This window comes from Diabrotica virgifera, chromosome 8, assembly GCF_917563875.1.
Source record: "Diabrotica virgifera virgifera chromosome 8, PGI_DIABVI_V3a".
NCBI classification, from domain to species: domain Eukaryota; kingdom Metazoa; phylum Arthropoda; class Insecta; order Coleoptera; family Chrysomelidae; genus Diabrotica; species Diabrotica virgifera.
This window is the reverse complement of record NC_065450.1, coordinates 202,519,324-202,534,454: the sequence shown is the minus strand read 5'-3', so window position 1 is coordinate 202,534,454 and position 15,131 is coordinate 202,519,324. Positions and strand designations below refer to the sequence as shown.

Sequence of the window (15,131 nt, the reverse complement as noted above, 5' to 3'; positions counted from 1 at the left end):
TTTTTGCGAACGCACGCGATATTTAGAGTACGAGCGACAACGGAGTGAGTGCTATAAATCGCGTAAGTTCGCAAAAAGTACTTCACGTACAGTTTCATACAATATTTTATCTACGATAAACAAATATAAAAACTGTAACTCTTCGTCACTGAAATTCATTTCTATTCTACAATTTTTAGAACTTTGACATTTAAAAATTCTAACTACTTTCAAACCACAAAACTGTCAAAACTTTTGTTGTAATTCATTGGTCATACTGTCATTACCATGACAACGCGAAAGATAAGGATTGCGACCATGACAACGCGAAAGTTAAAAACAGTGCGAAAAAGTAAATCCTATTTAAAATACATTGTTACTTCACGCACACTTTAAATCCTTCACGCACTGCTATCTATAATGACAATTTTCACAAACTAAAAACTTATACATAATATGACATAGAGTAGAAAAAGTACTTTTTATAATATCACGGTTTTGTTATTGTACATGTACATATTTATGTAGGGCACAACATATTTGAAAAGAATAATTAACATATAAAATATAATTTTTTAGTAGATGTATTTATACCTAACAGATGTATTTATAACTGTTATTTATAATTATGATTCCAAAAATTACACTAGTATAAAATAGTATTTTTTAAAATACCGAATACCACTGTTGTTTAAAACGGTATATATAATTTTAAGTATATAAAGTTTTAATTATTTACTAAAACAAGTAAAAAAGATACGCAACAGCCGGGTTCCAACTGGGGACCTCTCGATCTGCAGTCTAATGCCACTTAGGCACCATCAATTTGTAGATATCGATTTATTAACGTACTTTAAAATATCATTGCAGTAGTCACATTTTTAAAATAGTTTGAAATTAAAAAAAAAATGATTTATCCATACAGCGTGATTGGTCAGTAAAGCTTTGTAGATCCATTATAAGTAATAGATAGTAATAAAAGTTAATAACAACAATTGTAGCCAACTTTGATTACATATTGATAATCAATAATCGTAAATTGTAAGTTTTAGACAATTATTCAGTCATGGCTTACTCAAAATTTGGAAAGATTTAGACCCGTAATTATTAACAATTTTGCTCTGAAAAATGAAAATATCTCGAAAACTAATAAATGTACACATAGGGAATGTTATACAAAAATTATAGTATGGTAATGGTACTTTTCGATAATGATATAAAATACAGGGTATTCTATTTAAAATTACTGAGAAAATAATGTACTTGCGTTTTGTCTCACCCTGTATTCAATATAAATAAAATTAGCAAAACAAACATTTACGAAAATTTTGACAATAAATAAAAAAATATGACGTCAATAAACCATTGACCTTGTGCTTGCTTTTATTTATACAGGTACAGTGGAACCCCGATAAGTCGGCCCCCGATAACCCGGAAGTCCGGCTAACCCGGACCGATTTTCATCAGATAAACATTTTGATTTTCAATATTTTGTATTTTTCAATTTAATTGTGGCTTATTTCCAATCAAAATAGTTAATTATCAGACCAACCTTTCAACAATAAAAATGTATGTAATATATTTGAGAGATAATGTGTATGTGTGTAATTTGAACTATACGATATTAAAAATGACTCATAGCACACGCCGCAGAAACAACAGTCACCTGTCTGTAGTATCTATTCCTTTTTATTTCAAATTGTCAGCATTGTTTAGGAAAGACTATTTAAAAAATTCTTTTATAAACAATGGTCTTTAGTATTGTGTGTCTTGTATTGTTCGCTTCCATTTGCTTACGTTTGGGTTTGGTGTTTTTTTTAGTAATTTTAATGAGTAGGTACTGTGCATATTTATAAATATATTTCATGTTATTTCAATTCTAACGGAGTTTATCTGTAAGTATACCGTATTTTATTAATTTTTACCATATTCTCCGGCTATCTCGGATTTTCGATAACCCGGATCGGTCGCGGTCCCGATTAATCCGAGTTATCGAGGTTCCACTATAGTTAAACTTGTTACGATTTTCATATAAAATTGGTTATAACTTTATAAATACCCCGTATAACACACCAAACCTTTATATTTTTGTAATCGAAAAGTTATGAGGATTTCGAATATAAAATAAAATACAGGGTGTTCTATTTAAAAAAAAAAACATAAGTTTGGTCTGCCACTATTTTATCGAACACCCTGTAACATTCTAGCTAATTTTGTAATGTGAAGCTCAGAGTTCGCTACAACTTTTGTTATTAAGTATTATCGCTATCTATTACTATAACGGATCTACGGAGCTTCACCCCACTAATAATTAATCACCCTGTATAATAGCAGTTAAATATTGCATTGTTAGCTAGTTCTAAGCTATCCTGAAAATTTCAGGTGTCTAGGTAGCCTAGAACTATTTTTAAAATGGATTACAAAATTTGCGGAGTCAGTGACACCAACCAAGCCAAGTATATAAAAAGATTTTAATAAGCCAACGGTGGCAAATTTTTAAAGACACCTCAAAAAACAATGAATTTTGCGGTGGACATCAGAATTCATCATTGGATCATGGTAAACAAAAACTTCAAAAAGATTTTATTAGCTTATGAGTTCCTCGATGTAACGCTGTCGAGTTTTTTAGCTTTATTGACTTTTGACTTTTTGATATCACTCAGAAGTTAAAACAACGAATTTTTTTGCAAAAAGGGTGAAAATCAATATATTTATTAGTGTTAAACAAAAAATAGGCATAAAACAAAAAATATCTCAACAGCGTCATTTCAAGGAATGTCTAAAGAAAATATATACAAAATTCCAGGTGGGTCGGTCAAGTAGTTTTTGAGTTACAATGTCTACGGCCTTCGAAAAAAGCAGTTTTGAGAAAAAGGCGTTTAAAATATTGTCAACTTTTATTTTCAATTTCTTTTTTGTCTGTCAAATCGTAAAGTTATGCACACCGGAATATGTTTTTGAATCGAGGAGTAATGTACAAAAGAAAATGAGAACAGCTGTTGACCGTTGTTCACTACGTTCAAGCGTGCTATCTGATGAAGTCCGTCATGTTTCTTGTATTTTTTATAGATGGAGGTGAATTCGCATATGTGAAACCTTCCTTTTCAAAATGCCGTTTGAATTTTTTGTTTCAGGCTTGCCAATCCGGAGATATCTGTCATATTGTTATACACAATAAATTTTTTTGGTCTTGAATTTTGCGCCTTCTATTAAATGGAATAAATACGAAAAAAACCAACATTTTTTTTTTGTGCAGTCCAAGAATTAAAGAAACTTTTGCAAAAAATGCATTTTGAAATATAATAAAGGAGTCGAGACAAAAGTTATTGAAGTTGTTCTGAAGCTATTTCCTTGTGGCATTTTTATAATGAAGTATTTTCAATGGGAAATAAGCCACAATTTTACCAAAAAATGAATTTATTAACGTTTCGACGCCCAAGTTGGGTGTCGTTGTCAAAATACAAAATAATACTAAATAAACAAAAATGTTGTTGCTTAGTAAAAAATTATTCTAATAATTTATTTAATCTGACTCATTTACCTATCTCGGCAATTCAGGCATGTATTATACATTTTAAAGTCAATATTGATGAGTTGCGTTCCTGGGACGACTTTACTAAAAGATAGTTCATTCGATTACATGAAATCAACCCCAACTCAAGAATCTACGCCACAAAAAATCATAGCATGTGATCCGTCTTTAAAAAGACAACCAAATGCAAAGATGGCAGTAAAATTCTCGCGCTAGAGATTCCATAGTAAATCACGAGGGAAAACCAGGAAAAAACCAGGAAAAAACCTCGTGATACTATACCGACATCGTAAGTATTTGGACTTACATTTAGTTTACTCTCAAAAACTAATACCAAATTCTGATGTATTAATATACATTAAAGTAAGAATTTGGTATTAGTTTTGAGAGTAAACTAAATGTAAGCCGAAATACTTACGATGTCGGGATAGTATCACGAGGTTTTTTCCTGGTTTTCCCTCGTGATTTACTATGGAATCTCTAGCGCGAGAATTTTACTGCCATCTTTGCATTTGGTTGTCTTTTTAAAGACAGATCACATGCTATGATTTTTTGTGGCGGATATTCTTAAGTTGGGGTTGATTTCATGTAATCGAATGAACTATCTTTTAGTAAAGTCGTCCCAGGAACGCAACTCATCAATATTGGCAATATCATTTTAAAGTCTTCTACTTTATAATGTATAATACATGCCTGAATTGCCGATATAAATGAGTCAGATTAAATAAATAATTAGAAGAATTTTTTACTAAGCAACAACATTTTTGTTTATTTAGTATTATTTTGTATTTTGACAACGACACCCGACTTAAGCGTCGAAACGTTAATAAATTCATTTTTTTGTTAAAATTGTGGCTTATTTCCCATTGAAAATACTTCATTATAAAAGTTATTTAAATTATGCCTTTTTGCACACCAAAATATTAATTATTAGTAATTGAAGCTAGTCAATAGTCAGTGTATAATTTTGAGTAATTATATTATAAGTCTGGATCCCGCGTATGAAAAAAAAGTTGATTAATAGCAAGCTGAAAATTTGTTAATAGCTTAAGGGTGTCTAGTCGGACAAACTTTGATATATGGGAACACTGGAACAAGGGAAGTTTTAATTGTGGAACAGGTTAAAAATTTGGAACGGTCAGACCACGAAAACGGCACATGTATTTTGTCCGACAGAACAGACTTAAACTCTCCGAACAGAGATTAAACTCTCATGCAAAAATCAGACTGCTATTTATCACCAAATGGGCGTTTTAATGAACGGAACATGTAGAATATGTCAAATGACAGGAATTATGACAGGTGATAAATAGCAGTCTGATTTTTGCATGAGAGTATAATCTCTGTTCGGAGAGTTTAAGTCTATTCTGTTGGATAAAATAAATGTGCCGTTTTCGTGGTCTGACCGTTCCAAATTTTTAACCTGTTCCACAATTAAAACTGCCCCTGTTCCAGTGTTCCCATATATCAAAGTTTATCCAACTAGACACCCTTAAGCTATTAACAAATTTTCAGCTTGCTTTTAATCAACTTTTTTTCATACGCGGGATCCAGACCTATTAGCACTAAAAAGACCTTACCTCTCTTTCTGGTGTTCATATAATGTATCCGTCGATCTCCATATTCAGGTTGTCGAATCCCGCAATTAGTCAAACTGTTCCGGGCGTGATCTGGATTGGTACCAAAATTTTCTTTGTACGACGGATGGGTTAGAGCTAGCTGGAGAAGGGCACGGTTCTTGAATTTGTATTTAACCTTCTCTTCCAGGACGTTTAGAGAGTGGTGAAACCGCAGATGGCAAACTAGTACCGGAATCAACATCGCATGCTGAAACGAATTTTTTTTTCTTGCCTGACTTTTTTAAATAAGAAATATTCTTACCTGAATAATATCACACATGATTCCTGTTCTGTAAAATCCCTCAGCCGATACAGCCACAGTCACGTCTCTCTTCATCTTCCCTTGCGTACGCATTTCTTGCAGCTTGTTCTCTTTGGCTTCCAGCTTTCGTTTATCCTCGTAGGTGGGTTTTGACATGTTGGCCAGTAGATGGCGAAATTTGACATAGTCTCTCCAAGCTTTTTGATAACTGAAAGAAGTTTATAATATAAGTGTTGTGAGGTACAAGACGAGCAGGATCTTAGAAATGTATTGACTTCAATAAGATCCTTTTAAGCTAACTTAAAACGATCAAACGAAAGGTTAATGATAGAGCAAACCCAAATAGAAAAAGTAGAGACATACAAATATCTGGAAACCTGGGTTGGTGACAAAAATGACCAAAGCAAAGAAATTGAAGTCCGAATTAAAACTGCAAGGCAAGCATTTATAAAAACAAAGGCAATGCTTACAAACAAAGACCTTCAGTTGCCTCTCAGATTGAGGGCTCTAAGATGCTACATATTTTCTATATTACGATACGGAAGGGAAGCTTGGACATTGAAGAGACAACACATAAGAAAAATAGAAACGTTCGAAATGTGGTGTTACAGAAGAATATTGAAAATTCAGTGGGTTCAAAGGATTACCAATGTTGAAGTGCTACGACGTTTAAATAAGGAGTTAGAAATTATGACCAGTATAAAAACAAGAAAACTGGAATATTTAGGTCACATAACCAGAGAAGAAAAATATGAGTTGCTGAGAATTATCATGCAAGGAAGGATCCAAGAAAGAAGAAGCATAGGAAGAAGACGCATCTCCTGGCTGAGGAACCTTAGAGAATGGTTTAACTGTAGTTCATTACAACTGTTCAGAGCAGCAGCCAACTAAGTGACCATAGCCATTATGATATCCAACCTCCAAAAGGAGATGGAACTTTAAGAAGAAGAAAACAATCATTTAAAGCAAGTTAATAACTTGTTGCAGTTACCGAAAAAATAATGCTGAGGATTTTTGACCAATCGCAATCTAACTTTGTATTCGCTTGTAAGTAATGCGTGATTTGTTGGTCTACCTTGATCTTGTTCTGATTTTTCAAGAAGATAATACATTAGGAACAGCTACTGACGAACACACAACTTATTGGTACTATTATTATAGTTGAGTCCGGGAATCTTTACCCGTGCGTCATCATTTAAAGCATACGAAATAAGTCGATGATAAGTCGGAAATTGAAATTTACTAAACGCAACAGCAAGTGACATTAAGTGACTTGCTGTTGCGTTTAGTAAATTTCAATTTCCGACTTATCATCGACTTATTTCGAATGCTTTAAATGATGACGCACGGGTAAAGATTCCCGGACTCAACTGTATATAATAGTACCAATAAGTTGTGTGTTCGTCAGTAGCTCTTCCTAATGTATTATTGTATATAATCGCAATCTAACTTTGTATTCGCTTGTAAGTAATGCATGATTTGTTGGTCTATCTTGATCTTGTTCTGATTTTTCAAGAAGATAATACATTAGGAACAGCTACTGACGAACACACAAGTTATTGGTACTATTATTATAGTTGAGTCCGGGAATCTTTACCCGTGCGTCATCATTTAAAGCATTCGAAATAAGTCGATGATAAGTCGGAAATTGAAATTTACTAAACGCAACAGCAAGTGACATTAAGTGACTTGCTGTTGCGTTTAGTAAATTTCAATTTCCGACTTATCATCGACTTATTTCGAATGCTTTAAATGATGACGCACGGGTAAAGATTCCCGGACTCAACTGTATATAATAGTACCAATAAGTTGTGTGTTCGTCAGTAGCTCTTCCTAATGTATTATTGTATATAATCGCAATCTAACTTTGTATTCGCTTGTAAGTAATGCATGATTTGTTGGTCTACCTTGATCTTGTTCTGATTTTTCGAGAAGATAATACATTAGGAACAGCTACTGACGAACACACAACTTATTGGTACTATTATATACAGTTGAGTCTGGGAATATTTACCCGTGCGTCATCATTTAAAGCATACGAAATAAGTCGATGATAAGTCGGAAATTGAAATTTACTAAACGCAACAGCAAGTAACAGTAAGTGACTTGCTGTTGCATTAGGGGCCGGTTGCTCGAACGCTAATCAAGAAGTTGATTATAATCAATCATTTATTGTAATCAATTTTCTTGATGGGAATCAAATCGCGACATGAAAAATACATGTAAAACACTAATCAGTTATTGATTGTAGGTAAAACAGTAATTAAAATATAGCCGCAGCTCTTAAATTATTAAAAATTGCTTATTATTATTATTGATTTGTAAGTAAAAACAAGAAATTAACATCAGAAAGAGTTTAATTATGTTTTATTTTAAATTAAAACCAAAATAATAAAATAAATCAGTCAACATAACCTCAAAATGCGACATCTGTCAGAAGTACGCTTAATCAAACATAATTGTAATTAAATATTTGATAATGATCAGTTTTGATTAGCGTTCGAACAACCGGCCCTTAGTAAATTTTAATTTCCGACTTATCATCGACTTATTTCGAATGCTTTAAATGATGACGCACGGGTAAAGATTCCCGGACTCAACTGTACTTTGGAATCATCCGCAAATGTTCTTTTTCTTCACAAACGTTCTAAGCATACAACTCACTTTTGAATGATTTACATCTGTAAATAGTACAACACTAAAGAATGGTTGCATTGCATAGGATCAGCTAGAATAAATTTTGCAGATAACTGGTTTGAAAGGACCATATAATAATGGCTAGAGTTACAGAACCCTTGAAAACTAGTTGGATTGAATATAATCGGCTGGAAGCAACCTTGTAGCAATCCCAGACAATGTTTCTTGTAGATAGGACATTTGTCTCTAAGTTCCTAGAGGTAATAATTAATCTTTCTGCGTCTAATCACAATAGATTGTTGTTTTTATTAATATTAAGGTACGATTTCGACATCGACGGTATGCGGCAACTACAGACGGTAGTTGCAGTTGTTGCCATGACACACGGCACTACTTTGCACTATTAATTTGTATGAGACTGATTCCGACATCTAACTGCAATTGCTGTCCGGCAGAACGTCAGTTGCTAATAATTATACAAATTATTAGTGCAAAGTAAATACGTATGTCATGGTAACAACTGTAATTGCCGTCTGCAGTTGCCGTCTGTCGCCTGCGGAATCGGAATCGGATTCGTACATTTAGACTGATATGAGCATTTGGATAGAGGTACCTTGAACAATTATTGTAAAATAATGCAGCAATGATCATTTCTCCCATCTATAAATCTTTCTGGTGCCCATCTATAAAAGGAAAATAGCTAGTGCTCGAAATATCAAAAGTGTTTCTAAGTTGGAAATGTTTTTACAAGAGTCATCAAAAAAAAAATAATCTACTACTTATATTAATGTAAATAAAGTACTTACTCCGGATTTCCCGCATAACTGAGCTGTGGAGGTCTAATTCCAAAGTGAACAATCTCTGGAAATGTATAATTCCCTTCGATCTGTTCGTCTACGTTTCGGTCCAACTGGTCCACTCTAACAGAGCAAGGTTTTTTTCCTGGATAAGTCACTACCATACCCTAATATCAAACAAGGTAATGAAAAACTGTTTTGTAAAGAATGCACTCCAGATCACAAGGCCACAGCTAGTTGGAGCATTATCAAAGCGACTACAGGAAGCAGTGGCATGCTTGTAGTAGCATGTGTGTACACAAACATTTTTTCACGTATACAGAGTGAGTTTTATGTATGGATTTTGGTGTGTAAGGGTCTTGTGATGCGTCCGATATTAAGATAGTACCTATTTACATTGTTGCCAGATCTTCCGTTTTTCTGTAAATCTAATGGACTTTTTTATTTCAAATTAAACACCATTAGGCCAGGGTAATAAGACAAAAATATACCCTGTTCGTGACACTTCAACAGCCAGGACACTGAAGCGTTTTTTCGACAGGTAATACATATAAGAACAAATTGTAACATTTCCTGCCTGGCGGCCATTTTTATTTATTTTATTAATAGTGTAGGAAACAAAGGTTGAACCTTGCAAAATGGACACAAGTCCGGTTTTATTTTTTTTCTGGTATATCAAGGGGTGCTTATTATAAGACTAACTTTTTCTGAAAAAATTTCGCCCCGGAACCTCCCTTTTCACCCCTTTGAAGGGGGTAATTTGTGGTTTTTGCGGAACGTAGCCCTTCTTGTAACTTTTACAAAAAATTTCTTTTATAGAAATATGAAGAGGACTATATTTTCTACGATTTATTTCCAACACCATCTCTCTATCATCCACCGTTTAGCGGGGGTGGCGCCCTAAAGTTGACAAGTTTTTAAAAAAGATGTTTTTAAAAAAAATATAGTTTTCCCTAACTGTAACGAAAATTAAGAAGAAATCCTGCGGCAATTATTCACAAATAATTGACTGATTTTTTGGTATAGGTTTTACTTAAGGATAGTTGCCCTTTTTTTAATTACAGGGTGTTACATTTTAAAAAACCTCTTTTTATACCATCTGAACCGTTTATGCTAGAGTAAAAAGACTTTCAGCGATTACCCATGTACTGGTGCTATTTACAAATTTGTATAATGCACCCCCATTTTTTCCCCGGAACCACCCCAAAAAAAAGAAGAATTAATAAATAAATTGATTTTCTTGGAATCCTTCACACACAATGCCCTTTATTACTATGCTTCATACATCATTTTGTGGACGTTATTATTACCCATGCATGGACACCAAAAGCAATTTCCTAGTGCAACCCCTTAAGCAAAAAAAAAATAAATAAAATGGGGGGATGAAAATTTTTTTTTGTTTTTTGCTTTTTGATCCATATGGTCATATGCTTCATCAATAGTGCTTTTCAAAAATATATATGGTTATTGCAACATCTCTGCGAAAACCACCCCTATCCTTGAAAATGTACTGCAGAAACTACCCCTATCCCTTGGCGAGCATGTTTTTACGATTTTCTCATTACCTATGTATTATTTTTAAACAAAACTTATACAAGGTTAAAGACCACTATTTACTCTAAAAATTATGTTTTATTCATTTTTTCGTATAAGCAACGGTTACGGCACAGTGGCGCCGTAAACCTCATATATGCTTTGGCTGGCTCCAGTTTTTGTTTTTTTTCGTCATCTGTTCGTTCTATTGATAAAGTACTTATGCAAAATAAAACAACACAGTGTAACCTACAAATTATGACTTATGCACATTTTACATTCTTTGCTCCCCAAAGCCACAGTGGTGGCCCAAAATAAATTTTTGCATATTTTCGCCACCTACATGCATTTTATTGCATTAATGCTACCTTAACAGCACAATATTTACCCTTAGGTGGTCGCTACGCAGTGGCGGATCCAGGGAGGGGTGATGGTGGTGAACACCTCCCCCCCCCCTCTCAAACCAAGTCATATTATATTCAAAGATTATAAAAATATTCATTTATTTTTATAGAAATTTAACCAATTGGCACCCCCCTCTTAACGATGCTGGATCCGCCACTGTCGCTAAAGCATAAAAAGTCATTCTTATAAAAATAATATTAATATTATATAAGTATTTCTATAAAAATAAATTAATATTTTTATAGTCTTCAAATATAATATCACTTGGTTTGAGAGGGGTGGGGGTGATCGCCCCCATCACCCCTCCCTGGATCCGTCACTGCTTAGCGACCACTCAGGGGTGAATATTGTGCTATTAAGGTAGCATTAACGCAATAAAATGCGTGTAGGTGGCGAAAATATGAAAAAATTTATTTTGGGCCACCACTGTAGCTTTGGGGAGCAAAGAATGTAAAATGTGCATAGGTCATGATTTGTAGGTTACACTGTGTTGTTTTATTTTACATAAGTACTTTATCAATAAAACAAACAGATGACGAAAAAATAAACAAAAACTGGAGCCCGTCAAAGCATATATGAGGTTTACGGCGCCACTGTGCCGTAACGGTTGCTTAAACGAAAAAAATGAATAGGACCTAATTTTTAGAGTAAATAGTGATCTTTAACCTTGTATAAGTTTTGTTTAAAAAAAATGAATAGGTAATGAGAAAATCGTAAAAATATGCTGGATAAGGTATAGGGGTAGTTTCTGCAGTATATTTTCAAGGATAGGGGTGGTTTGCGCAGGGATGTTGCAATAATTATATATATTTTTGAAAAGCACTATTGATGAAGCATACGCCCATATGGATCAAAAAGCAAAAAACAAAAAAAAAATTTTAACCCCCCATTTTATTTATTGTTTTTGGCTACAAGGGTTGCACTAGGAAATCGCGTTTAGTGTCCATGCATGGGTAATAATAACTTGCACAAAATGATATATGAAGCATATTAATGAAGGGCATTGTGTGTGAAGAATTCCAAGAAAATCACTTTATTTATTAATTCTTCTTCTTTTTTGGGTGGTTCCGGGGAAAAAATGGGGGTGCATTATACAAATTTGTAAATAACACCAGTACATGGGTAATTGCTGAAAGTCTTTTTACTCTAGCATAAACGGTTCAGATGGTATAAAAAGGGGTTTTTTAAAATGTAACACCCTGTAATTAAAAAAAGGGCAATTACCCTTAAGTGAAACCTATACGAAAAAATCAATCATATATTTGTGAATAATCTCCGTAGCATTTCTTTTTAATTTCCGTTACAGTTAGCGAAAAATATATTTTTTCTAAAAACATCTTCTTTTAAAACTTGTCAACTTTGGGGCGCCACCCTTGCTAAACGGTGGATGATAGAGAGATGCTGTCGGAAATAAATCGTAGAAAATATAGTCCTCTTTATATTTCTATAAAAGAAATTTTTTGTAAAAGGTACAGGAAGGGCTACGTTCTGCAAAAACCATAAATTACCCCCTTTAATGGGGTGAAAATGGGGGTTCCGGGGCGAAATTTTTTCAGAAAAAGTTAGTCTTATAATAAGCACCCCTTGATATGCCAGAAAAAAAATAAAACCGGACTTGTGTCCATTTTGCAAGGTTCAACCTCTGTTTCCTACACTATAATATAGTGTCAAAAAACGACATTTTTTCCTTTTTTTTTTCAAATCAATGGAAAACATTAAGACATGGTTTTCTTAGTACAAACATCTTCGAGAGAATCGAAAAAGCTTTAAAATCGCGTATTACAAAGATTGATATACTCATTTATTGTTAATATAATTGGGAAAAAAAGGTCGAAATTGCAAAAAAAATAATTTCGCAATAACTATGGTAAAAATAAGTGTACAGCTTTGAAATGTTTGTCGAATGAGGGATCTTTGGTGCTTAACACGTTAACTGCCGGTCCATTCTGGGTAGGCTTTCACCAGGAGCCGCTTACTGTTTTTGATACAAAGACGTTTATTTATTAGTTTCTGGAAAAGTCCGAATAAAGTATTTTTAAACTAAATGCACATATATACAAGAGGGGTTGGTGGTGAACGCGCCAGAGCGTCAGTGGCGCTCGACTCTAGTATTTGTATACATACGCCGTTCGACGCGCTGGTGCGTTTTGTAAATAATATTGATAAAAATCAGTAGGAACATTTATTTACTAATACAAAACAAAACAAGAAATACAAAATAACATAAATTATAAGTAAATAAAACAACATTAAACTTTGTGGGATATTTGACAGCAATCCAGACAAAATCCAGGAGTATCCGGACAGGCTTTGCATTCGTAAATTGTATCTTTACGAATATTTTGTTGACTGCAAGTTTTACAGCGTTTTCTCATAACTTTTCCCTTTACATCCTTTACCTCTCGTTTTGTTACTGAATGATCTTTTGGAACAAGTTTGGCTTCAGAATTAATAACTTTTAAAAGGGATCTAACGAGTTGTAAACGAAATTCGTAAAGACCAATCTTTTTTCCAGAGTACTTGTTGTATAGTATGTGGGCATTTATAGCCATCATCTGTATAACATGTATAAATATTTTTGTTGGCCATCGTACAGTTTTTCGTTGACTCGGATAATAGGCAAGCATCTGGTCTTGCCGGTCAATACCAGACATATTTTTATTATATCTGATAATAGGCTCTGGTTTTATTACATGCTGACCTCTTCTTGTTGTAACTTCTTGTAAAGTGTTTTGACATTCTGTTGTTATATAGTAAACGTCCCTTTTATCCTTCCATTTGCCAACTAATACCCCTTTTCGGCAACGGGCAATTTTTGCACCTTTAGCAAGTTTTTCTTGCCTTACTTCTGCCGGATTATTTTTACGGTCAATTCTAAGAGTTCCTGTGCAGTAAGTGGAAAATTCAAGTAAATTTTTAGCTAAATCAAAGCTGTTGTAAAAATTGTCCATGTAAACGCAATGGCCTACATTTAGTTTCCCTTCTAAAAGGTGCAAAACCACTTTATTAACATGTCCTTTTCCACCTGAATCGTCAAACATTCCAGAATAAACTAAAAATTTTAAAATTAGACCATTTGGTTCGGTCAACATATACAACTTAATCCCATATTTATGTTTTTTGTTTTTTAAGTATTGTCTAAAATTAAGTCGTCCTCTGTGTAATACCATTGACTCATCTAAGCTCAAATTACGATCAGGATAATAAACTTCTTCCATTCTCTTATTGAAAAAGTTTATCATCGGTCTAATTTTATAAATTCTGTCTTCAGGTACTTGTTCTCCCTCTTCTGGATTATTATTAAAATGCAAACATCGCATTATGACCATAAATCTGTTCCGGCCCATAAAAGTGGAAAAAATTGCATTAGCAAAAAGAGGATCTTTCTTTTTCCAATAATCCTCAATCCTAGGCACCGAAATATGACCCATGTGTAGAACTAATCCTAAAAAGACTAGCAGTTCTTCGGAAGTCAAAATTTTCCAATCGAAAATCCTAGAATGTGTCGCCCCTGCATTAGATAAGAAAATGTGCTCGGCATACCTGTTTGTCTCATCACATACTTGCTGCAAACATTCATCTGTAAGTAGCATCCGAAAAAAGTCAACTGGATTATTATCGGAAACTTCTACTAGTAACTCTTGGTGTTTTAAAAAAGGAAAATTTTTCATACCATCAAAATTTTCTTTCCATTTATCGCTTTCATCAACATCAACGAGTAGATTAGGCTACAATTAAATAATATGTTTTAATAAAAAGTTAATATTTGCATTTAATTTTGTAACATACCGTATCTTCCGTATCCTCAATAAGTGCTGTAGGTAAAGTATTTTCAATTTCATCCTCAGATTCTGGTAAATATTCACTGTCTGAATCAAGAAAGTCACTAAATTCTTCATCGCTTGTTTCTAATAATCTCAAAAGTTCTTCCTCTGTTAATTTTTTTTTCATATCTAATTTTATTTTTTTTATTTGAATTTGAGCCACTTTGTAAAATATCGTCAGTGTTATTCATTTTTGCAGTTCCGTATGCTTACCCTATGCCATTCAAATATAAAATAACCAAAGGAGATGTAAAAGAACTCAAATAACATTTAGGGGAAACACCGAAATTATCCGGGTATTACCAAGCTTTACGATTAGCGACTCTAGAAAATAGGGGAAATACCGAAATCTGGGAATGTTTAATTTTTACACGGTTAGTAATCCGATAAATTAATAAGCATTTGCAGAATTATATGTGCTATTACTGATATTTACACTTAATACAAAGCCAACAGATATACACATCCTATCGGGACAAAAAGTCGTAAATCGAAAAACCAAGAACAAAATTAGAGAATTGATACCTCTAGTTACCTGCCTTT

At 33.5% G+C, this 15,131-nt stretch overlaps 1 protein-coding gene across 2 annotated transcripts in view; it reads right to left on the bottom strand.

The window, feature by feature from the left end:
- Positions 1-15,131, bottom strand: part of LOC114334431 (ribonuclease 3) — a 113,342-nt gene that overhangs the window by 48,882 nt on the left and 49,329 nt on the right. For both annotated transcript variants that reach the window (XM_050659623.1, XM_050659624.1), the window contains exons 9-11: positions 8,836-8,993; positions 5,393-5,600; positions 5,092-5,338 (exon numbers count right to left, since the gene is read on the bottom strand). In XM_050659623.1, the coding sequence (XP_050515580.1) occupies positions 5,092-5,338; positions 5,393-5,600; positions 8,836-8,993 (613 nt within the window). The remainder of the gene's footprint in view (positions 1-5,091; positions 5,339-5,392; positions 5,601-8,835; positions 8,994-15,131) is intronic.